The sequence below is a fragment of the Ambystoma mexicanum genome, chromosome 3q (assembly GCF_040938575.1).
Source record: "Ambystoma mexicanum isolate Mex_15411 chromosome 3q, UKY_AmexF1_1, whole genome shotgun sequence".
NCBI classification, from domain to species: Eukaryota; Metazoa; Chordata; class Amphibia; order Caudata; family Ambystomatidae; genus Ambystoma; species Ambystoma mexicanum.
In genome coordinates, this window is record NC_090926.1 from 402,636,484 (window position 1) to 402,662,687 (window position 26,204).

Consider the following 26,204-nt stretch of genomic DNA (forward strand, 5'->3'; position numbering starts at 1 on the left):
GAAACCGTTTGGATTAAACCCTTCAAATCCACCCCACGAGTTAACGACTCTGGAGTGCCACAAGGATCCTCACTATCACCACTGTACTTCAACATCTACCAAACCCTAGTTATCAGAATCTTCAAGAAACACATCACATGCTATAACTATGCAGACGATACTCAAATCGTCTACAAAATCAAAGACACCCAAGCCGATCATTCAAACCTAACCGACTGTCTAAAAGAAGTCTTCAACTGGATGAATGCCAACCACCTGAAAATCAACCTAGGAAAAACAGAAATCATGATCATATCCAAAGACCAAGAGAAGGGAACCGCCATCCCGTGGCCAACAGAAATGGCAACCGCACCATCACCATCTAAGGTAGCAAAAAATCTGGAAGTCCTGATGGACAACACCCTAACCTTAGAACCGCAACTAAACGCAACAGTCAAGAAATGCTTCTTCCTCCTCCACACAGCAAGAAAAATACTACCTTTCCTCTCCTTCACGCACAAAACACTCACAATCGTCGCCCTCATCATGTCAACAATCGACTATGCAACAGCCTCTACTTCGGAATACCGGAATACCTACTGAAGAAGCTACAACGGATCCAAAACACAGCAGCCAGACTACTCCTCAAACTATCCAGAAGAGACCACATCACCCCTGCCCTAAAAACACTACACTGGCTCCCAGTAAAACACTGTATCACCTTCAAAACAATGTGCATAACGCACAAGGCAATCTGCGGACAAGGAGCAGAATTCCTACAAAAGAAAATAACAATATACAAGCCAACGAGACCCCTCAGGTCAACCAACGAAATCCGCCTGGAACTAAAACCTTACTTCAAGAAAAAACTTGGAGGAACCGCCTTCTACCACTTAGCCACAAAAACCTGGAACAACATCCCAAAAGAAATAAGGAACACCAAAGATCACCTTAAATTCAGAAAATTACTAAAAACCTGGCTCTTCAATACCAGAGACTAAAACCGAAACAACAGTAAGACAAATGACTAAACGGGAAAAGACATTGACAAGCTCCCAGAACCGACTGAGAAGCCCTCAGAACCGGGAGGGGTGACGCCGAACAGAGTGGTTCACATGCGAGACCCATGAAGACGGAGGCAACAACCCCAGCCAATCCTTACCATCCCCAACCACCCGTTTAGCTACAACTAGTTACCAATGGGTTGTGGAACAGCGAGATACCACCAATCACCACACTAACTGAGGTATGGGACATGCAAGGTTGTTGACGGAGCGGGCGGAGGGGGCAGCGAGATGTTCAGGGGTCTCGAATGCAAAACGGGCACGGACCTGCGGAGGCACAGGGTGCCCAAGCACCCCATCGGGTGAGATTACGCAAGCCCAACTGGTCAATTCAGTATAGAGATGCCAACTAACCAATACCACTAACAATGTCCTCCTCTGCATACACCTCTCAAACTCCAAACCAAACACAACCACAAACCTCCAGCACAACAAACCGCACAAACTTCACTACACTGCAAAAACAAAACAATAAAGTCACATAGACTTGCACATCAGTACACGACGAATACCGGCCGCATACACCCCAGGCCCAGCCGATGGACCCACCGGGCTGAGGCTGCCAACAGCACATCACTACACTCTTGCACTTTTCCAGCTACTTCCCACTAACCACCCCTCCCTTCCTCTTTCAGAGCCGCCAGAGCGCCAGTGGACCACTCCGGTGGTGATAGTGCGCGGTACAAATGTCCTTTAACATTAACATTAATATCCACTCTATCCATCCTATCCACTCCACCCGGTTCATCCACTCCATCCATTCCATCTACTCCATCCACTTCATTTATTCCATCCATTCCATCCACTCCACCCATTCCCTCCACTCCGCCCACTCCATCCACCTCATCCACTACACATATTCCATCCATTCCATTCATTTCATTCATTCCATCTATTTAATCCATTACATCCATCAACCCCATCCATCCATTCCATCCACTCAATCCACTCAGTCTACTCCATCCATTACATCAATCGATCGAACTCATATCCATATACTCTCTCCATTCCATCCACCTCATCCGTTTCATTCTTCTGTTCAATCCATTCCGTCTACTCCATCTGTCTCATCCATCCATTCTATCCTCTCTGTCCACTCCATCCGTTCCATCCATCGATTGAATCCGCTCGATCCGCTCCATCCGCTCAGCCTGTTCCATCCGTTTCATTCATTCCATCCATTATTCCATCCATTCCATCCATCCGGTTTATCCAACCGTAACCATCCGTATCCATCCATCCATTACATCCAATTCCACACACATCATCCAATTCCATCCATTCCATCTATAGATTCCATATATACATATTCCAACCATTCAATCCATTCCATCTATAAATTCCATGTAGACATATTCCGACCATTCCATCCATTGCATTCGGCAATTCTCTGTACATATCTTCCAATCATTCCACATGCATCCATGCCATTCATTCCATCCACTCGCCCTACATCCACTCCATCCATGTCATCCATCCCTTCGATCCGTCCGTCTTTTTATCTATTGCGTCCATCCATTCCATCCAGCATCCATTCCATCGATCCCCACCATCCGTCCACTCCATCCACTCATTCCCCTCCACCCATTTCATCTATCCATTCATCCACTGTTCCACTCATCCGATCCATCCATCCACTCCATCCACCCATCCACTCAATCCATCAGTTCTATTAATTTTGTCTATTCTCGCTAGTTCATCCATTCTGTCCACTCTATATACATACCCTCCATTCATTCCACATGTATCCATGCCATACATTCAATCCCCTCCTTTCACATGCGTCTCTCTGTTCCATTAATTCCATCCACTCCATCCCTTCGCTCCATCAGTCACTCCATTTCATCAATCCATTCCCTGCATCATTCCATCCATCTATTCCCTCAATCCATTCCCTTCATCCACTCCATTCATCCATCCTATCCTGTGGGTAGGATCAGAGGTCATTGAACACCTGGTAGAGAGTCTCATTGTGTAATTAGTCATTGGGTTGTTGGGCGTTCAGACATATCTTTAGGGTTGTCTTTGGTATTATGGAAAAAGCCATGTTTTTAGTAATTTGCGGAATGCCATATAGTCTTGGGTGTGGCGGATGTGAGGTGGAAGCGAGTTCCACAGAGTTGGGGCTAATGTTGAGAAAGAGGATCCTCTCATTCTGACAGAGTTGGTGGTTGGGATCACTAAAAGGAGGGCAAAGCTTGATCTTAGGGTGCGGGGTGGGAGGTAAGGTTTTAGCTTATCTTGCAGCTATAGAGGGCCGGTCTTGTGCACTGCACGAGGAGTGATGCACAGGGTCTTGAAAGTGGCCCTTCTTCCAACTGGGAGCCAGTGGAGGGTTCTGAGAGCTGGAGAGGTATGGTCTCTTGGACCCAGAGCTAGTAGCATTTTAGCAGCAGCGTTTTGCGCTCTTTGGAGTTTATTAAGGTGGTATGCCGGGACTCCTAGGTAAAGGGATTTGGCACAGTCCAGTCTCGACATGGATATAACAGCGGCAAGTCTGTTCAGCAAGTAGAGGTAGGGAAAATGCACCTGAGAATTCTGAGATGGTAGTGACAAGATTTAGATACGTTGTTGATCTGTCGGGAGAGGGTTAGGCCAGAGTCCATAGTTCATCCAAGGTTTTTTACTGTGACGGAGGGGGTGGGCGGTTGGCCCATGGAAGGGGGCCAGGGGAGTGGACGAGGGAGAAGGTCAGTGTTGCAGCATACCATGATTTCGATTTTAGTGGGGTTTGGGAGAAGGTGGTTTGTAGTCATCCAACTGTCGATATATAGGAGGCAGGCTGCGAGGTCGGGCTGAGAGAGATTGAGTTGTGGAGTTTAGGGATGATTTGGCTATCGTCGGTGTAGTTGTAGCACAGGATATTGTGCAGGCGGATGATTCCAGGGAGGGTGGACATATAGAGGTTGAATAGGAGAGCTGATAGACATGTGCCATGCGGCACTCCAGTATTAACTGGGCGAGCAGCCGAGACAAAAGGGGAGAGGAGGGTTATTTGTTTCCTGTTGAGCAAGGAGGCAATCCATTTGAGAGCAGTTCCACGGATTCCTAGGGAGTGGAGACGGTCAAGGAGGATTGAATGGTTAATTGTGTCGAAGGCTGCAGACAGGTCGAGGAGAATTAGTGCAGCGCATCCTGCAGAGTCTGCAGTGATTTTAAGATCGTCCCAGATTGAGGCCCGAGTGGTTTCGGTTCCATGTCGCGGTCTGAAACCTGATTGGGCAGGGTCAGCTAGGTTGTTGGATTCGACAGAGTGATTTAGTTGGGAATATGCAGTTCGGTCGATGAGTTTTTCAAGGAATCTGGTGTTCGAGATGGGACGTAGCTTTTGGGGTCAAGGGATGGTTTTTTAAGAGGCTTGACATGAGCAATTTTGAAGGCATTAGGAAAGATTCCAGAGCTGAGGGAGTCATTTAGGATGGTTCTTGCATACTCTCCTGCACAGGTGGACGAGAATATTTCTTTTAGGATTGAAGCGGGGAAAGGGTCTAGGGGGGAACCATAGGGTTTGTGAGCAGATAGGTCAAGAAATTCTTCTCTGGAAATTGGTTTGAAGGAGTCAAAGGTGGGTAAGGTGGGGGTTGCAGCGGTGGGAGGGGGGTGGTTGTTGTTAAGGGAAGTCGTTCTGTCGAAGCAGTGGTGTAGAAGTGGGGGGAGAGAGAGTCGCAGAGAGATTGTGATGGGGTAGATTGTGCAGAGGTAAAGTGGGTTTGAAGAATTCAGATAAGATTCTGTGGAGTTCTTTGCTGCGGTTTCGACAGTTGAGAATCTGATTGTTGTAGTGGGCTTTTTTGACTTTTTGGATTTCTGCTTTGTAGTTGTGATGGTGCAAGGTGAAGCTGGATCTACTGAGACTGTTTTTTTCTCCTCGCCAGTTGCGTTCCAAGGATTTATTTATTTTTCTGGCATTCCTCAGTTCAGGAGTAAACTATTTGGGAAATGGTCTAAGGCGTGAGGAAGAGGGGCATCAGGGGGTGAGCGGAATTAGTGAGTCATTGAGCCATGAGTCGAAGGAGTCGATGGTTAAAGATCCACCAGGGGGGTTGTTGTGGGGTCTGAGAAGCAGGGCTTTGTCTAGTTCAGGGATGATCGTTAGTTTGTTCCAGCATATGCAGTGAAGGGGGAGGCGTGTTGAGGGGAAGGAGCAGGGGCATGGGAGAGGATGGACAAAGGGACGACAAAGTGGTTACACCAGATGAGTGATAAGGGGGCTAGATGTATCAGGTCATGGGAGCTGAAGATAGCATCTAGGGACTGCCCTTTAGAATGGGTTGGACCGTTCATGTGAAGGAAGAGGTTGAGCACATCAAGATTGTCGACCAGTGAATGGGTCATGGGGTTGGTGGGGATGTCCAACCAGATATTGAGGTTTCCTAGGAGAGTCAGGGAGGGGTGATTTACTTGAATGGTGGCTACAGAGTCACAGAGGTTGGTTGTGAAATGTCTGTCGTAATGAGGTCGGTGGTCAGTCAAAATGAATTTATTAATTTTTTATTTATATGTTTTTTTTGGGTTCGGTAAGTAAAAAAAAGGGGTACAATAAAAAAATAAATAGAAAAAAAGGGGCCTGGGGGGAAACCCCCCAATTTCGAAAAAAAACATATTGAAAAAGAAATTTGACTTTTTTTCCGACATTTTGACTTTTGACATTTTTGTTTTCGACCAAATCACTATAAACCAATGGCGTCTGTAAATGATTAGGAAGCTGTGGGAGAAAGTCAGAGGTAGTACAGGTTTAACAAGGAGGGATTTGCATGATGTAATGCACGTCTGAGAATCAACGAGTGAGACGGAGAAGTGAGATTTGAAAAGGACTGCCACGCCACCTCCTCTAGAAGGTCTGTTGAGCGGAATGAGGGAGTAGCCGGGGGGGAATACCTCATGTGCAATAGGGGTAAAGTCGTCCGAGAACCAGGTTTCAGTGATAAAGACTAGGTCAGGTTTGTCAGAGGAGAGGAGGTTGAAGATGCTTTTTCGGAGTGGGGTGTGGTCATGGAGGTTGTTTGGATGTGAGTAGGAGGTGCGTGGGGGGGTGGTGAGGGGGGATGGGAGTGGTGGGGTGCTCAAGGTCAGTGAGGCAGGAAGAAGAGGGGTGATGGGGTGGTAGGGTGTCGGCGGGCTCCGGGTGACTAAGGGTGGAGGCAAGTCTCTGGCGGCTGGGAAGAGTAGGCGGGCGGAGGAGGATATGTGAGGGGTTAGGGGCACGGGCGAGTGAACGGATGGCCATTGGGCGAGGGGGGGTTTGGAGGGGAGAGTCTCGGGTCAGTCTCGAAGGATTGGGGGGTTCTGGTGTGCAGGGCGAGAAGTCAAGAGAGAGGCAGGGGGGAGTGTAGCGGGGATGGGGAGGGATAGATTGGGAGGCTGGCTAGAAGCGGAGAGGAGTAGACAGTCGTGGAGGGGGACCAGGCTCGTTTTCTACTTTTCAAGGGTTTCTGCGCAGTAGGGTTGTTAGAGAGGGTGGGGGTGTCGCAGGGTGAGGGAGATGCTGCTACTGTTATTGCGAGGGCGAGACGGGCTGCTTTTAGAGAGGGGAAGGGATATGTTGGGGGATGTTGGTAGGTCTCGGGAAGAGGGTAACGTGGGGTGGGCGAGGGTGGAAGGGGTTGTCGAAGGGGGGCTGCGCATTTCTGTGATGTGTTAGGGGATAGGGACTCTGAGGTATGGTGGGGGAAAGGAGGGGAGGGATGATTGCTGTTGGGTGGGAGGTAGGGGTTGAAGAAGGGTGAGGGTTTGAGGTGTTTGGAGCACCAGCGGGCCCCTCTTGCTTGGGAGTTCGATAGGGGGCGGGGTGTCATGGCGAGGGGTATTAGGGAGTTCTCAATAGCAGTCAGAGGGAGGGTGGTGGTGATGAGTATGAGTGGGAATGGAGGGGCTGAATCGGGATCAGGGGAAGGAGGTGGTTGGCGCACCAGAGTGTGGCTCTGATTTTTGAGTTTGATAAGGGGTATGGTGTTGTGTCGTGGTGTATTGGGGAGTTCTGAGAAGCGGTCAGAGGGAGGGTTGGGAGCGATGAGTTTGAGTGGGAAATGGAGGGGAAGTGGGCTTCCGAGGAGGGAGGTGGTTGGCGTGCCAGAGTGTGGCTCTGATTTTAGAGTTGGATGCAGTGTGGTGGTAGGAGATTGGGCGAGTGGCGTTATGCTGAAGTGAGGTGGACGGGGAGATTTCTGCGGGTGTGCTAAGGGAAGGAATGGTGGGGGGGATCGAGAAGGTGGGAGCTAGTGTGCGGGTGGTGAGCCGTGGGTACTGAGTGAGGATGGAAGGGAGGGAGCACAGGGTTCTAGGAATCTGGATTGGTGTGAGAGGTGGATAATTGTGAGACGGGGTCGCCATCTGGATGTGACACTCTTATTAGGAAGAATTTAACACCGTACACTAACTTTCAGTGAGCTATCTAGATTTGAGATGGGCTAAGAGGGTGGAATGCAACACAATATCTCTTGGCCACAATATCTAGATGTGACACAGTCTTAAGAGGCAGAGTACAAAACAGTAAACTATCAGCGCACTATCCTGATGTGACAGTCTTAAGAGGCAGAGTACAACACAGTAAACTTTCAGCGCACTATCTAGATGTGACACGGAGTTAAGAGGCGGAGAACAACACAGTAGTCTTTGAGCGCACTATCTAGATGTGACACAGACTTAAGAGGCAGACTACAACACAATAATATTTGGATGTACTAACTAGATGTGACACAGAGTTAAGAGGCAGAGAACAACACAGTAGTCTTTGAGAGCACTATCTAGATGTGACACAGACTTAAGAGGCAGACTACAACACAATAATATTTGGACGTACTAACTAGATGTGACACAGACTTAAGAGGCAGACTACAACACAATAATATTTGGACGTACTATCTAGATGTAACACAGTCTTAAGAGGCAGAGTACAACACAATAACCTTTGAGCGCACTATCTAGGTGTGAAAGTCTTAAGAGGCAGAGTACAACACAGTAATTGTAGAGCGCACTATCTAAATGGGACACAGTCTTGTGAAGCAGAGAGTAGCATAGAGAATTATTCAGTGTACTGTCTGGATTTGTTAGGCTAAGAGGGTGGTATGCAACATATACTACCCACCCGTGCCACACTTACTTTAGTAGTTGGTGCTGGTTGACGGCTGGCCACTGGCTTCCCTGGCGTCTCCTGCGGACACCTGCTGACACATTCTGGAGCCGCCTCTGTAGGAGCCGCCCTTTGCCTTGGGGCCCTTAGCCGCAGGGGCTTCCGGGCAGAGGGCTGCCCAGGGAGAGCCAGTTATGACCAGACGAATCAGCCAATGGGAGGTGGAGGGCGGGAGGGAGGGGGAAGACCAGGAAGTGGTTGCTGGGTTACAACAGCACACAGGGGCTTGCAATCACTTTTTTCAAATTGTGGCCAAAAGTCGCTGGGGCAGGAGTTGGTGCTAGTGTTACATCTATAACCTCCTTTCATGGGATCTGTCCCAGAAGTTGGTTTCAAGATGTGGAGGTGAATGCATGGGGTGAAAGGTGTTTTTTGTACTTGCTGTTGTCTTGTCACATGTTTTGTTTCTTTTTTTCTCTGTCATAGCCCTCATGCTCTGATTTCACATAAGCAACTCTCGCTGCCCTTTATTTTTTAGTTCTTGCAGAAAAAACATTGGTTATACATAGTGTATATAGTGTTCCTGGGGTTGTCTTCAAAGTCTGTTTTCTGCCGACACTGACCAGGGCGCTTGATGGACTCTTCTTTCTGTCCTGTGTCTCAGTCATATGTCCAACAGAGCCACTACTTCGGTTTGCCTTGCAGTGTTGACGCTTCTCCCCTTTGGAAATGCTCAGATGCTTGCATATATTACATTAACTGCTTAAACGAGGCGGGATGTTAATCAAGGTGAGTGCGTTTCATTTGGAACGCAACCGAACGCAGGATGGAGGTTGGGTAACACACATCGCGTTACACATCTGTATTTTGCTTTGCAGTGTTGACCCTTCTTCGATCTGCATTAGCCTACAATTATCTTTACATGTCATGGCTTGAAAACAAAGGTATCAATATATCAGGTTGTTTTCACGGTGGACATGTATCACTAATGGGAATGGGTCACACGTGTGCCTTTGGTCGCTGTCACGGTTTCCGTTTTCTGTCATGGTTACCAACTAAGGTGGTTCTTTCCAAATGGGCATGTGTCCAACATGGATCTAATTCAAGACTAGTTCATTAGCATTGGTTTTCACCCTCAATTATTTTTTGCGAGCACCTTGCATGCTTTAACACTGTGCTCCTTGTACGGGCAGCATATTAATTTGAACCGCTTGTTGTTTTTCCTGTGGCGGCCTATCTTTAGATAACAAGATGCTCTCCCTTGTGACCTAAGACGGTTTGTCCTGAAGAGGCTGGGTCAGTTTCCAAAGTGGGACCCCAAGAGCTGAAACTCGAGTCAATGGACTTGTATTGAGTTTCTATCTAATTTATGTAACTTTCGTGTTATTTTTTTGTTTGCACAAGCAATTGTAGTATGCCTGTGAGTTGCGAGTGTAAGACTGGGTTGAATGTGCAGCTTGATTTTGATACTATCCAATTTGACCTAATGCCAATTCGACCTACTCCCATTTGACTGCATCTTTTTGACCTAATTCGGTAGGTCAAATGGTACCCTTTAATGAAAATATAGTTGTGGGGTGGGGTAAGGGAATAGGTTGAGGTGGGGGGCAGTCAGAAGGAGGGCGTGGGGTCTACCCGCCACCCCCCACTAGGGGGATGCAGGGGTCTTCCTCCACAGTAGGTCAAAAGAAATGAAGTTAGGTCAAATGGGCAGTAGGTCAAGTTCTTTTAGGTCAAACAACCCATATCCTCGATTTTCACGTAGGGAGTATGTACTGGCACTTTATTACTGTGTGTTTGTATGTTCTATAAAAATATGTTTTTCCTTTTTCTCTATTGTTTGTAATGTTTATAGATTTCTGACATCACAGTCTACTATGCTTGAACATTTCTAGGAAATCACAGAGTACGACAATTATTTTGTGTAATAAGTGAAGGCTCTTTCCCAAGTGTTATATGTCCAAATGAAAACACTCTGCCTAAAGCAGGTTGTGTGTGATGCACACAAAAGCTAAACAACACTAGAGGACACCCTCTACCCTTCATGTGTATTAAAGAATCTGAGAAAATGGAGGTTGCTTCTGCAGTTATGGGGTCAGCAGGGCAGAGGAAGGTGGAAAAGATGAGCCCACTTGGCTTTAGGAAAACGCCTTCATGAAGGACTGCATACATAATCTGAATATATGGCAAATGTTACTTGCAACATTAGTTTTGCAGTTTGTGTCCGTTTTTTGGTTGTGACCAGGCAACCTAGATAAATGCATCCCGGGAGCCTGTAAAACCGGCAGGTTTGATGACATGCCTTCTTTGTCATTCTTCGTTTTGTTTTTCTTTCCATTTAACAATCCATATATATGAAAGATAACCACAAAAAAGCATTGGCACAGCCAACTGTTTTGGCTGTGTTCCCAGGCAACAAGGCATAAGAGATGGCCTGTGTGACAATCGGCCATGGTTAGTAAAGTTAAAGATCATGATTGGCGATGGACCACCATGGTTGTAAATGCCCTGGGATGGTTGGTGATGGAGCCGACCCAACTGCATGCCCACTCCTTGACCATGCGCTAATACAAATACAACATGCTTTACCTTAAAATGTGTGCTAAAAAAGACACAAGGCAATGCAGCCAAACAACAACAAGGATCTATATCAGTTATCGATATGTCAAACCTCATATCTATAACATTTATTTTGGCTGCCATAAAGATGGCTCTAAAGCACCAACTTAATGAAACAAAATGAATGAGTGAATTGTTTTGGTGTACATTCATTGTAAAGGTGTATGAATGTTCTAAATCTAATATGGCGTTGCTGTCTTCATGCTTCCCAGGGAAAACTTGTCTCTTTTAAACCAGAATATGTTGATCAAATAACACAGACTTAGTGTAATGTAATAGGAGTCACTTTTTCATCAGGGGCTGCCCTGTTTGTAATGTGGAAGAGAATCTTTATCTCCCTAAAATATCCGATTTCCTCTTGAATTTCTGAATCAGGAAACGTGGACAGTCTGATTGTGGCTATGGTGTGCAGCAGTACCCTGACCAGAGTGGCATTCCAGAAGTCAGTCGTGGAGTTACCAAAACCGGTTCATGGCAGGTTAGTGTTGGGCTTATTTTATTCTTGGCCCATCGCGCGCGCGTGCGTGCCTGTGCGTGTGTGTGTCAGAGCATTATTTTCCGACTGGTTCCATTAGAGTGAGTATTGGGTGAACCACAACTAAGACCACTCTGGTGCCATGGGCTGGGACAGGATTCTATCTAGTGCCTCAACTGTTGTTTGGAGAAATAGGAGACCTGTGTACTAACCCTAGACTCCCTCCAACACAAGGGAGCTCCACTCAGAGCACCAAACGGATTCCAGTTGCACAAATCACACCTCTCATGACGCACATCGCACATGCCCTATTCTACTGCACACAGGTCATTGGAGAAAGACGCATTACCCAATTTGTCCATCCGCTGGCCCTTCATTCATAACACTCAGTGATGGCCCCCTCCCTCACTGAGGGCAGCCCAGAACCAGGAGAGCATATTCTAAGATATGCAGCTATTGCATTTTCGCATACCTAAGAAAGCTGTTGGTGACAAAAAGCAGATACTGTGCTTTACAAATACTGTATAACCACTTTCCTGACTAGTGTGATTCTGGGATAAACAATTCTTCTTCCTGTACTCGGAAGAGCATTTTGAAACAAGTAACCTCTAATATGAAAATTCTGGTAAGTAAGCAAAGCGCTGTTCTTTATCCTTATTAGTCTCCCACCCCAAAACACACACTGAAGAACTAACATAGCACTAACTTGCATGGGAACTAGCAGCTAGGCTACTGCACATTTCCATTGAAATTTGCAAATTTGACAACCCCCCCTTGAGTAAAAGAGTGCAGTTCTACAGCACCTGTATATCAAATAATAGTTCCAAAGGCTAAGAGCCTGGGCAAAGTTGCCCATTATTCCAACTGAGGTGTAAGAGCATACCAGAGGAAATCCTCAAACTCTGATTAAGCCTGCAATTAAATCAGTACTGTGGCAACCTCAAGCATGTAACAACATAAAGAAGCACCAAACGTAAGCAGTTAATGTTCAAAGGAAAGATTCTAGTAGCATTAATAAAGCCCTAAGGAAATAATAGGAGTGAACTGACAAAATGTAAAACTATTGATTCATTATGATTTCTCTTTACTTTCTCTTCCTTTAATAAAGGTACTTTTACTCGCGAAAGAGTTTCTGGCATCCACTGCATGAGAGGAGGAATGGAGGAGTCAATATATATTATATATGATATAAAGATTAAGGGCCTCATCACAGATTTGGTGGTCCGGACATTACGGTGCCGGTAGCAACGTACCACCAAACTGTAAGTTTGCCGATAGGGGTACAGAACTCCCGGCAGGCCTGACGTGCTGGGAGTTCAGGCCCATACTGGCATACTTTTCCCTGAAGCACCAGCACCGTTACGAACAGTGCCGGTGCTTCAGGTTTCCCATTCCCATGGAGTCCTATCGGACTCCATGGGAATGGGAAATAACCGTTCCGCCGCTGCCTATGATATCCTAGTAGCGCTGCGATGTAAGGTGTGGAAACAGTGTTACGGGGTTGGCAGCAAGCCAACCTCGTAATAAGGGCCTTAATCTGTGAAGTATTACCCATCACAAGGTAAAATATAATCTGGGTAAAATAGTAGCTGCAGGGCTAGGACGCTGTAACAAAGTCCTATGTTGATGACTGGACGCAATGTTTGAGGCAGGGTGATGGAATTGGAGTGATCTTTGTGGCTCAGTGCCATCACTCACCCTGTGATGTATTACCAGAGGAAGTACACAGAGGATCTGCCAAGCTCCACACTACATTACCAGCCTTATGTCCATAGTCCCCTCCAGTAACGGTGAATCATTTTTGGCTGCCCAGGACTGAACTGTCTGGGAAGGCAATACACCAGGAGTTTGGTTTCCAAAGAGTTCACATTCCAAGAGTCGTCGAGGCCCGTGCTCTAGAGGGGTCAAGCTATCAGGAAAAGAGAATTTGTTTTTATAAATGCTGTTTCCCTCGGACACCCCAGGAGGTGTGGGAGCAGAGTATTTTTCAGCATGGATGGACCCAGGCTCATTTGAGCCCCCCGCTCCCTGCAACTCCAGGAAATCCCATGGACTTTGGTAAGGGAGCCCCTTCTACATATTATTGTGAGTTCACTGGTCTTCTTGGCAAAGGACTCTAATGCTGTCAAAGAGAACTTTATACCACTGACTGAGTGCAGAAAGGATTTGGGATTAATACTTCAGAGAAAAAAACATATAACAACCAGAAGGCATGTGATACATTGCCTTGGGGGCTGAACCTGGAATGCTACTATGGTGCAGGAGACGTTTGGGTGCGTTTGTTAGTCGCACACGTTTCACAAAGATGGACTGCCTGGGATTGCAAACTCTAGCATGAGGCAGGAAGTTGCATGCAGACCCACCACAAAGAATGAGGAGCTCTGGAATCTGCAGAGCCATCACAGCCACTGCAACAAATACTGCAAATCTAAGGTGTTGGCCCGCATAAAAAAAATCTCTGATCGCAGAACTGCACATGGACCCACCTAGCAAGCATTCGAACCACAGTGTTTGCTTACCATGTACACCCCGGTGAAGTAATTTTTTTTTAACCTTTTTACCATTCTTCTTATTGAGTTTTTAAACCTCAAAAGGCAAAATAAATATTGAACATACAGTGTGGTACCAACAAAACATACAATCATTGAGAGAGGGTCTGCAATTGAAAATCATCCTAGGAAAAGAAATACACTAAAACCACGCATATCATCAACCTCCTCAAAGATTCCCCAGCTGACCCATATCCACGTGAATTTGCAGAGGCAACCCTGAGCGTTATTCACCCTTTTCGCTGCCGACATACAGCCATCTAAGTCTCGTTCCCATTTCGAGACTCAGCGGATCTTTAGCCCTCCAGTGTGGAGCTATAGTTTTCCTCGCCACTATCAGGGTGTTAGCTATATATAGTTTAGTATATCTTGAATATACAGATTCGCCCCATATCCCGATAAACGTAGCTTTGGGTCATCCGGGATAGCTTGATTGAGCGTAATAGAAATACATCTCTGAATTGCAAGCCAGAACCAGCGGACCACTGGGCAAAGCCAAATCATATGTTAGAATGTGCCTATTGCACTGTGACAGAGCAGGCAAGTGGGATTTGTGGCGCAGCTGTACCCATTGAATGAAAACCAGTCCGAAAACCCATTTTTTCCAATACGGACCATATACATTCCTGGTATTGATATTGATATTTTATTTCTATCGCGCTCGTACACAAGTGTCTCAGACAGAGTTGAATCCTTTTTCGAAATCAATTCCAATGACCGCCAGGGTGGCCCTCATTGAATTTTGCCCGATACAAATTTATGTGAAGTCTGCAGATTTTGATGCGCGTGGCTCTGTCTGGCAGGAAGCTACACTGGTGTGGATGAATTGGCACTGGTAGAACCTTCAGCAACCTATGGGCCAAACTTTTAGCTAGAACGTTCGACTCTGTGTTGATGAGCGATATGGGCCTATACAAGGCAAGTCTTTCAGGTGGTTTGTTGTCCTTGGGGATAACAATGATGGTAGCCTGACGTAGATCCAGGGGTAAGTTTGCCACTACTTTTACTACCCAGAAGCATCGAAAGCATCGGTTTGGATACCACATCGTGCATATATATTTCCAGAACTCGGCAGGAAACCTGTTAGGGAACGGAGACTTGCCCAACCGAAGCAACAGCATAGCCGTGGTTACCTCCTCTTCTGTATTATCAGCACCTAGGGCTTCTTCCTGGCGATTAGTAACAGTGGGAGAGAGGGATTTCGTCCAAGAGATTCACATATACTGGTTCAGAGAGGTCATGGGGGGGGGCAATTTAAAGACCATTCTAGTAATCAGTGAATGTTTTGCAGATATCAATATACTTCACAACTGTGTTTGCCATATCCTTCTCGACCTCCCTCATGTCATGCAACAGATTCTCATCGCTCCAGCCAGTCTAGAATTTTCACTGCTTTTTCTCCTAACTCATGGACTCTGGCACAGGATGCTAGTTATGATTGTCGAGCTGTGTCGATGGTGCAGTAACAATAAAAACTTCGAATTTGCATTAATCGTCTTTGATATTCCAGAGAATGAGCCGCAATAAAGTCTTGCTCAAGCTTATAGAGCTCTATTACTAATGCATTAAGGCCAGCTAGCCTCTTCTTTCCCTTGCTGCAAAAATGGAAATGGACTTCAGCCCCACCCTGCAACGCACCAGAGATCTGAGACAGCTTGCTGGCTGCCTCTGGTGGGTCCCGCTCCTGACAGGATGGGGACCCTCTGCAAGCCTGCGGGCCCGAGGCTGGTTCCCTCCGAGGTGGTGTCCGCCTCCCTTCTCTCCAGACCAGCAAAGCTTCGTTCAAGCCTGCTGGATCTGCTGCCGGCACTGCTTTGCCGCACTCGACCCGTTTGATCATCGTGCCTGGAGGCAGGGCTGGGTACTGCGGCTGTCTGAGGGCACCTCGGCTCATCGGTTCTCATCGGTTCTGTGGTACCTCGGGGGTGGGGGGGAGATCTGGGCCTGTGAGCCGGGCCTCAGGGCCCCAACGTCCTGCCTTCCTGTGAGCTGCCGAGCCTGCTGGGTGACCTTACTGGCATAGATGTGTGATGCCTGGGAGGTGTGCGGCCCTCATGTGACTCTTTGCTGATGGTCTGGTTGTGAAGCCCCAGGATCCACAAGCTTTCTGCAGGCTTGGAATTATCCTGCCTTTTTGCCCTAAATTTGAGTCTGCTGCCTAGAGGCTTCCTTCATCGCAGTCAAGATGGTCTTCATCCCTGCTGGTTGGCGTGTAATTGCAGCCATGGGTAAAGCTAAGTCCCAGAAGTCGGGAGGCATCGCTTCCCTTCTGCTGACCCAGGATTGGGGGAAAAAGGAACTCACCATGGTCACATGATGACTGGCCCCGGGGTGACTGACTCCCAATGGGTCACGAAGGACGACTTGCAGCAATGGATGTTGGAGTTCAAAGGGCAACTCGACTCCAGCATTGCTGAGCTAACTAGTAAGATCTCCTCCATTGAAAGGTACCTGGATGAGTCGGAGAGGCGGGTGGGGGATGTGGAGACCACCTTATGTGAACAGGCATACAAGGTCAGTGAGTGGCGCATTGAGGCCATGAAAGATAAGGTGACCCATCTTGAAATTAAGCATGAGGATTCAGAAAATCGATTCCAGCGTAAAAATATACACATTAGAGGTGTGGCGATGGACATCCTGAACAGTGAATTGGAAGATTATGTCACCAGCCTCTTACGCGACATTCTGGGCGTGGCACCAGAGGAGATTGACAGGACACATAGGTAAGCCTGGCGGGTGCGGTCAGGTAAAATCGAGGATGGAGTCTTGTCACAGGCCAGAAATGTGGGCGAAATTCGATTCTGCGACTCTGTCCTTGCCCTCTATCAAGATTTGACAGGAATTATCATCATGAAATTCAACCCTTCACTTCGCTTACAAGAATCGGCCCAGGATGATCACCACTCTCGCCGTACCAGGTCGGAAGGCTAGTGGCGGAATTGCCCGAGAGGCCTGGGGCTAAGGTGGGGCCTTGGTCTAAAGTGGGTAGGGGCGGCAAGAAGAAGGCGGACCTGGGCTCTGGCGAGGGATCCTCCATGAGTTACCAGAGACCCTTACTAATGCAATCCCCTGCTCCATGCGACTAGCACAGTGTCGGCCGTGGGACTTTGCTTGACAGCCAGGTGGGCCTGGTTTTCCTCGCCTGTTTTGGGGCATAGTGGGTCCCGCATTTCTACTCGGGAACACGTTTTGCCCTGTCACAGTTTATCCTAAGTTTGTAATTGAGTTCAATATTGGTAATGACAGTTAGGCATTCATGGGTTTGGGTAGAGTTGGGGAGGGGGGGGTCTTGTTGTTAGGGGATATAAAATTGAAGACGTAAACAGGCGAAACATTTTTGTGATGATTGTATAACAGGTCAGGATTGTGCTTATTATGCAATGTTGATGCATGCCTTTGATTTCGATGGTGGGACCTGATGGGTCCTCTTCAGATTGTACACTGCCCATTTTTACGCGGAATGTCCAGGGCTTGAATTCACAGATAAAGCGTAAGTCAGTAAATGCCAAGCTGATCGACTTCTCTCCCTTAGTCCCCTTCTTGCAGGAAACTCACTTGCTGAAGGAGGTTAAGGCAAGGTTTACCCATGAACGTTTTTGGCATGACTTTTTTGCCTCTAATGGAGCTAAACCATGTGGGGTGATTGTAAAGTCGGGGATTCTCAGGGATCCTAACAGAAGGTACCTTAGGGTCAATGGCTTGTTCATGGGGAACACTTTTACTTTTGTCTCAGTCTACGCTCCCATTGTGGGTCAGGACCTGTTTTTGCACGATCACCTGGGTAGACTTCAGGTCTTGGTGGAGGGCATGCTTCTCATAGGGGTGTGATTTTAACTTTGCATCGGACCATAGCGTGGACATGGCACTGTCTGCTATAAGCGGGGACCTTCTGAATTCGCTAGCCCTGATGAAGGTCTCAGCGAGTTAAATCTGGTAGACATATGGAGGTTTAGGAATCCTGTTTGCAAGGACTTTACTAATTTCTCTCACGTGCACAAGGGATTCTCACACATAGATTCAATCCTAGTCTCTTTCTCTCTGGTCCCCTTGGTCCCAGACAACACTATACCCATCATGGCCCTCTGAGATCATTCCTCAGTATCTCTGTCCCTTGCTGTGATGATCTCCTGCCTAGGTCTTGTAGACCTTGGAGGTTGTACAGCCCGGTTCACAAGGACCTGGTAATTCGCCAGGAGATCAAAAATGCAATACTCTCATATTTTGAGGACATTCTCACAGAGGAGGTTACGCTCCACACGGTCTGGGATGCCATGAAGGCAGTGTCCAGGGGAGCGACAATGAGCTTGACCGTATCCTACTCCAGGGCTCAAACTCCGGTGTGGGAGGATTTAGAGGGGGCGTGGGCAGTTAGAGCCAGTGAGACTGCACATAAACATACTGGTTCCCAGAGGGTGTGGCGCCAACTGAAGATAACTAAATACAAACTGGAGGCTTACCTGGAAGAGAGAACATCCCAGGCTTTACTGAAGGTCAAGCAGAATTACTACACCAGGGGGAATAAAGCTAATAAAATCATGGTCTGAAAATTGGCAAAACATAAAACCCGGAATAACATCAGAGCTCAGGATGATGAGAGTTCACTATTGGTGGGGGATCAAGAAAAACTGGCCTGGGTTCATAAGTGTCATGCTACATCCACTTCGGCTACCTTCCTGAATACGTCGGCCCTGGAGAGTTTGCAGTCAGTAACCATTACGACCCCTCCTGCCGGAGGAGATTGCACAACTGGAGCTATCCATACAGGAGGCCAAGGTTATTGCAGGTATTAAATCCCTGAAAAATACCACCCTGGAGCCCGATGTGTTCACTTCCGAGTTCTACAAAATGTATTGTCATACCTTAGATCCCGATCTAACTCGGCTTTTAAACACCTTCCCAGACTTCGGGACCATTACGCCCTATGCTGGAAACCTCCACTTTCCTATTGAAACCTAAAAAGGACCCTCAGTCATTAGACTCTTATCCACCGATCTCCCTTATCAACAATAAAGCAAAAATGTACTCCAAAGTCTTGGCCACTCGACTGATGTCAGTTCTACCGAATCTGGTCCAAGTTACTACTCAGGGGATTTACATACATTAGCCAGGTCCAAAATTCCTTGCTCAATTATCTAGTCTATTTCTGCGAAGATTTCAAATAAGATCTATACTAAAGCTATGAACAATGACAGTTGGGAAGATGTAATTAGTCGGTACCATAAATCATTGGTCAGCACTTTGGAGGGTGTATGAATAAACCGTTCAAGATACCGTATCCTGTGACTTAAGAAGTTTGGGCACAGCATTACTAGATGGAATAGGGACTCAATGGAGTTGGATCCACACATTCTGCATGTTCGCAATTCCCGAATTACTCCCAACTTTGGACCCACCACCTCCAATGTTGGCAGACAATTCAGCCTTAATTTTAAATACCTATCGCGATAATGGGAACCTGGCAACTTGCCTAAATAAGGTCTTAAATGAGGTAGCGGGAGATACATTAGTTCCTTGCCCATGTACAGTTTTAGGCGACTCAGATCCGTAAGATCAGTTGACTTAGCCCACCTTTTTATCTTGTTTTTGAAGACTGTTTCTGACTCTGAGCCATCCAAATCTATCATTGTGACAAAATGATTGCATCTTTTTTTCAATTTCTTCACAATTGCGTTGTTAAGGTAGAACTCCAAAGAGTTCTGACCAGACTTTTCTAAGCTATAAAGCGCAGGTAGGCTCCTGGTGATATACTGGGCCCACCAAGATGTCAGGCCCAGTTCAAGCCTTATTGCGCTTATAGGGATTGAGACTTGGAGCTTCAGTACCTGTTTTAGAATCTTTCCTTCTAACACATCGAAGAACTTTCTGCTTGAGATGTTCATAAGCTCACACCCATGGAGCACAATAAGTGAAATTCTTGCTTTATAAAACTCAATTAGTGGAACGATTGAGTAGGCACATAGTTTGCTCTTTACCATTTTCAACAATGACAGGCAGAAGGCGATCTTATCATCAATTTAATCCCTATCAATTTCTCTTTGTTTTTTTAATGAAATATCATAGCCCAAGTACCTAATTGAATCAACTCGCTTAATTGCAATTATTCAGTTCCCACGTGAGCACCCTACATTTCTTTGTAGTAGAACTGACCATTACATAGGATCTTGCGGTGTTTATTTGCAATGAGTTTTCTTGCAGACATTTGTCTAGCCCGTTCAATTGTCGCTGAAGACCAGCAGGGGTATAATCGATTAAGAGAATATTGTCGGCGAATGCAATGCCCCTCAGTTTCAAACCTGACCACATGGGCACGTACCCTTCACACTCTATACTGGACTCCCACAGGTCAGCCAGATAAAAATTAAAAGGAGTGCGGGCCAGCACGCAACCCTGGCGTATGCCTTTCTCAGTGTGATTTGGCTGGATAATTCCCCCTGCAGTGTTCAGTCTTACCCTTGTAGAGTTTTTAGAGTATAGAAGTTGAAGCAATGCCAACAAAGATGGGTCTATGTCCCATTTCTGCAATTTAGACCACAGCTTGGAAATATTAAGATTGTCAAACACAGCTATTAAATCAATTGCTGCAACAAATAAGGAGCTCCCTGAGTAGGATCCAACATCTGACAGACCAGCTTTCAATGTGAGCCCACTGCTGATTGTACCGACACCCTTTCTGTACCCAGTCTGCAAAGGGCTGAGTAGATTGAACTTTTTCTCCCAAACCCTTAAATCTCTCAATACTAGATTAGAAACTTTTTTTGATGAATAATTAAGAAGTGAAATTGGTCTATAGCACGTTGGTTCCGCACGGTCTCCCCTTTTAAAGATTGGGACCAATATTAATTCTGACCAAGACACTGGGCACTTGTTGTCTGATGTTCTATGTTTGAACAAATGGAATAAGATGTCCGCCCAAAGGACAGGATTGTCCTTAAATATTCCATTGATTACGCCATCAGGGCCACTTGCTCTGGTGTTCTTTAACTTGCTGATTATTATTTCTATGTCTAGATGATCAAAGGTAAGAAATAAAGGTTTGAGATTTTTGTCATACGCTCCTTCAGCTACGTTTATGTCTGTGTTATATTTGCTGGAAAAATAGTCAACCCAGTCACCCTCACTAACTCCACTCGATTGAGCGACTGCCTGTTGGTGATTTTTATTATTCAATTCCAACCGAATGGCTTGTGTGTCTTTTTTGACTATTTTATTCATCAAATCTTGATTGGCCTTAATGTATGGGCATATTTTGTACCATTTACACCAGCTCTGATGACGTATTAAGATCTTTTTCTGTTTGTCTCTATCATCCTTCTTCATATTAAAACATCTACCTATTTTTCTGAGAGCTTTTCGAAACAATCGTTTACTGATTTGAAAAGTGCTGTCATGACTCTGCCTTGTTTGGTGAAACGGAGTACGTGTTTGTTTTTGCGTCATCCTACCCTGTGGCTTTTTTAATCTTTCTAGTAATTTCAGGAAATTCACCTTGGAAGTATGTTCACATTTATCGCTGTCACTCAGGGTGTTCCACCACTTCAAGAGGTGTAGGTTGACATCTCCTGGATTTTGGAAATGTTCGAACCCCCTGTTTCCAGAATTAGCTGCCACCAAATTTTTTTTATACTTCAATACTCTGGTATTAGTGAAACCTTCAACAGTGAACGCTATTTGGAGAATTGATTGATCGCTTGCATTCATTTTAATGATTCCAAGGGGCCCAATGTGCTGTTATGAAAATAGAGTCAATAAATGACGATGCAAAGGTGTTAGACCATGTGGGTGCATCGTTAAGGCCACCCCCATTTAATAAGTTGGTTTGTTTCAAGGCCCATCGTGAAAGAAATTGAGACCATACCTTTAGATTATTTGTTTTTCCTGCCTTGTACACAGTGGGTGATGCTCTCTTCCCTTCATCCACTTTCTACAACTCAAACTCTCCCACCAAACACTAACAGTTAAAGTCTCTAGCAACTACCACTTCTGCTTTTGGATCTGCTGTTAACCAACAGGCCAGGACATCCTCAATCTCATTGAAAGTCTCCTCTAAAGAGGCCTTCAGTGGATTAAAGTATACATTAATCACAAGCACCAAAGGAGCTGGTAGATGCTTCCGTTTGTCAATAATCTTTGTGATCAAAATAGAATTGCAATTAGTTTCCATTTCAAACACATCTCCCCCGTTCGATACTCTTACAGCCGTGATGAGCCCACCTTTAGACCTACCTTTGGTATCCTTGTTTGCAAACTTAGACACAACAGTAAAGCCATCCCATACAGGAATTAACGTTAACCATGTTCCCTGCAAGAGATTAAATTCGTCCCATTCCACTTTTGTTTCCCTGTTCAAAAAGGCGTTGTGACCCTGTGAGTTCCAGCAAAGGATGTTCCATATTTTTATTTTCAAAAATAGTTTTTATTGTTTTTCAATAGTACAAGCTTTGCGGTGGGTCATGTGTTACATATTCTTGGAGCTTGCAGTAGCAGAAAGAATCCAGAATCAAAACAGCTAAATAATAACGAACAACAGTAATAGTCCTTGGGAGGGGAGTGCGGGTGGATTGGGAGGTGTGAGGTCCAGGAGAGGGACGGGAAGATTGAGTCTTTCGCAGTTGGCTTAGTGCAGGGATGTCGGTTGCCTTGGTGCTTGGGTCCTGGAATGGCTCCTCTGGGGTATGGGTTCTAAAGATCTTTGCCACTTGAACTACAAGGTATTTAGCGTCTTGGCTTTTGGCGTCGGCAACTTGGCCCTCCGGCCGCGCGTGCTGTGTCTTTCCCTTCAGTCCTGACTTTCCATCCAACGCAGCATTGGGGGCTGCCTTGATATTCCTAGGAATTGTTGTGTGTAGTCCAGGAAGGGGGCCCAGATACGCTCGAACTTGGCTTTGTTACTAAATCTGATGGCCGTGACCTTTTCCGCTGCTTCTATTTCCCAGCATTTGAACCACCACATTTGCGTGGATGGGCCCTCAGGGTTTTTCCATAGTCCCGCGATGGAAATCTTGGTGGCTGTCAGGAGGTGTGAGCAGAGGTCTGCCATGCAGCCTGTTAAGGGGAATCGACCTTCCCCCGTTGCCCCCAAAAGAACGATTCCCGGATCCCAGGGGATAGTGAGCCCAGTTATTGTTTTGATCTGTTCGAGGGTGTTTCCCCAGAATTGAGTGGCTTTCGGGCAAGTCCAAAAGAGGTGGCACAGGGTTCCTCGGTCTGGGCAGCCCCTCCAGCACTGTGCGGGAATGGCCGGATTGCACTTGTTTAGGATCTCTGGGGTGCAGTAGCACCTGAAGCACACCTTGAATGCCCCTTCTTTGTTTGTTACGCATTTTGAACTTCTGTGTGCTCGGGTCCAGATGTGGTTCCATTCCTCCGGTTCGATAGCTGTTCCTATGTCTTCCTCCCAATTTAGCATGTATGGTTCTTTTTTGGTTGAATCCGCCCTGTCCAGGAGTTTGTGTGGAAATGTTCCCCCTCGGCGGGTTAGCCGTGAGTCTGCGTTCTAGCGTTGTTAGTTCTCTGCTGCCATGCTTCTTAGTCAGCTCACTCGACAGCCAGTGTCTCAGTTGCGTGTAACAAAACCTTTCTGTCTCTGGGATCTGGAATTTGGCTTTGTACTCCTCGAAGTTCAGTGGGTGTCCATTCACGAAGAAGTCTGGCATGGTTTTCATGCCCCCGTCTCTCCATTTCGCGAAATTGTTTGGTGAGATTCCTGGGGAGAAGTCTGGGTTGTCCCAGATTGGTGAGAGGGGTCACACTGTGCTTCTGCATTTCCATAGGCTGGCCACCCTTTTCCAGCTAGATACTGTATTTCTCGTTGCTGGCAGTGGGCCCGGGTGCCACTGGGTTCTTTTGTGTGGGGTAGTGCTTCGATCAGAGTCTTGCTCCAATCTTCTTCCAGTTGTAACCACCGGGGGCGGTTGGTGGATAGTTTCCATGCGAAGGCAGGGGCGAGCTGGGCTGCAAGGCAGTACCTGGCCACGTCCGGGACTCCTAGGCCACCCATTGCGGCACTCCGGAGCATGATGCACTTCGGGATGCATGACTTCTTTCCTTCCCAGACGTGGTGTAGTATGTCCACCTGAAGCTTTTGGAGGGCTTTTTTCCGAATGGTTACTGGGAGGGCAAGTCTAGCAGCCTTGGGATTAAGTTCATCTTCACTGCCGTTATCCGGCCGAACCACAAGATTTCTTGTTTTTCTTGTTTCCGCCAACGTCACAGGTCATTTTCCAACTCTTTGAGAAGTGGGGGGAAGTTTGCTTTATATAATTTCCCCGTTTTGTTGGATATTTGGACTCCTAGGTAGCTGATACTCCCCTTGCCCATGGGATCAGGTATTCGTCCTCCAGCGTCGTCTTGAGCTTTTTCGGTATGTTAATGCCCATCGCTATGGATTTTGAGACATTTATTGTGAACCTAGAGGTTGCTCTGAACTCTGCTAGTATTTGCCATAGGGCCTCTATGGATTCCTTCGTTTGGGTGACTATTAGTAGCACATCGTCCGCGTATATGGCACAACTTTATAGGATTCCCCCTTGATTGTAAGGCCTTGTATTGCTGGGTTGAGGCGGATTCTGCTGGCGAATGGCGTCCCTGCCTAGTGCCTCTGGTTATGTTGATTTTGTCCGATCTCGCGCCATTTAGGCACAGTCTCGTGGAGGGGCAGTGGTAGTTGGCCAGGACCCACTTTACAAAGTTCCGGGCCGAAGCCGGAGTGCATTAGGGTTTCCCTTATGTAGCCCCAGTCGAGCATGTCGAAGGCCTTGTGCGCATCCAGGGAGAGAACTGAGCCCATCCTGTTTGCTGACTCGATTACGTCGATAGTTCTGCGAATGTTGTCCTGGGTGCTCCGCCCTGGTATAAAGCCCGCCTGATCTGGGCTTTATAAAGCCCACCTGATCTGGGTGAATGATGTCAGGGACGATTCTTCCATGGCGGCGGTGGTAGAGCCCGTGGACATGAATGAGTTGAATAAGCTTGCCAGTTGGGGTGCCAGTAGGTAGGCGAATTTCCTGTAGAATTTGGATGTCGGGCCGTCTGGTCCCGGGGTCGTGTTTTTCAGGAGGCGGATCGTCTCTCTTACTTCTTCCGCTGAGATTGGTCGCTCTAGATCTGCCATTAGGTGGTGCGGCTGCTTCTTTGGGACCGAGGCCAGAAACTGTGCTATGACCAAGCCTGATGTTGGGGGGCCCGGTCATGATTTCCTTGTGGTGTTGTGCCATTATCTCAAGCTTTTCTGCCTCAGTGTGGTGTAGGTTGTCATTTTTATCGGCCAGGCATTGGATGTTATTCCTTGTTTGCAGTTTTTTCAGTTTGTGCACTAGCAAGCGATTTACTTTGTTGCTGTTGAGGTAGTAGAATTGCTTAGTGTAGGTTAGGGCTCTGGCCGCCCAGTCGGTTAGGTGCATTTCCAGCGCCCCTTTCACTCTTTTTAATTCTCTGTTTGTTGCTTTAGTGTGGCACTTTTTGAGCTTGTTTTCCAGTTCTACTACTTTCTCCTCTAGCCTCCGTTGCTGCAGTTGATTTTGTCGTCTGAGTCTTGCTGCTCGTCCATTGCCGCCCCCCGGATGACTGGTTTCATGGCGTCCCATATGGTTGCAATCGGGGAGTCTGGGGTTGTGTTTTCCTTGAAGTCATTTTGGACCACTCCGGTTAGGTCTGCGCTGGTGGCGATGTCCGACAGGATTTGGTCTTGCATTTTCCATTGCCGGGTGATGGGCTTTGTGAAACCATGCAGTAGCAGGTTCATCGTAACCGGCGCATGGTCCGAGATCGCTATGTGCCCGATTTGGACTTCCTCCACATAAGGGGCCATAGTGTTTGCGGCCAGTAGATGATCAATCCTCCAATAACCCTTGTGGACGTGGGAGAAAAATGTGTAGTCCCTCTCTTCCTGGTTGCGTAGTCTCCATATGTCAATTGTCTCGGTTCTCCTTAGGAATTCGGCAATGGCAAGGGCCGAAGGGGGTAGAGTCTTGTCAGTGCTTGGATCTGGGGGGAGGTTGAAGTCTCTGCCGATTAGTAACTGGCCGTCGGTGAAGGCTGTGATGATTGGAAGGAGGTTACGGAGGAAGCGGTCTTGCTCTTTGATTGGGCTATAGATTGCCATTAGGGTGATCGGAAGTTCGACTAGGAGGCTTTTTAGAAGTAGATATCTCCCCTCCAGGTCACCTTTGGTAGTGATCTGGGTTAGCGGTAGGTTTTGGATTAGCAGGATCGCGACACACCTTTTTTTCTGGCTGGCTGAGGCAAAGTAGCATTTAGGGAAACGCCTAAAAAGTATCCGTTTTTCGTCCACCGCTACTAGGTGGGTTTCTTGAAGGCATACTATGTCAACTGCTATTTGGTCCGGTCTGTGCTCCACCGATTTCCGCTTTCTTGGGGCGTTCAGGCCTTGCACGTTGCAGGCCGTTATGGTGAGTGTTTTATCTAGCGAACCCATCTTTTAAGCCAATGAT

At 46.9% G+C, this 26,204-nt stretch overlaps 1 protein-coding gene across 2 annotated transcripts in view; it reads left to right on the top strand.

Annotated features, from left to right (window-relative positions):
- MRNIP (MRN complex interacting protein) overlaps positions 1-26,204 on the top strand; it is a 1,002,312-nt gene that overhangs the window by 885,230 nt on the left and 90,878 nt on the right. For both annotated transcript variants that reach the window (XM_069654095.1, XM_069654097.1), the window contains exon 6: positions 11,107-11,209. In XM_069654095.1, the coding sequence (XP_069510196.1) occupies positions 11,107-11,209 (103 nt within the window). The remainder of the gene's footprint in view (positions 1-11,106; positions 11,210-26,204) is intronic.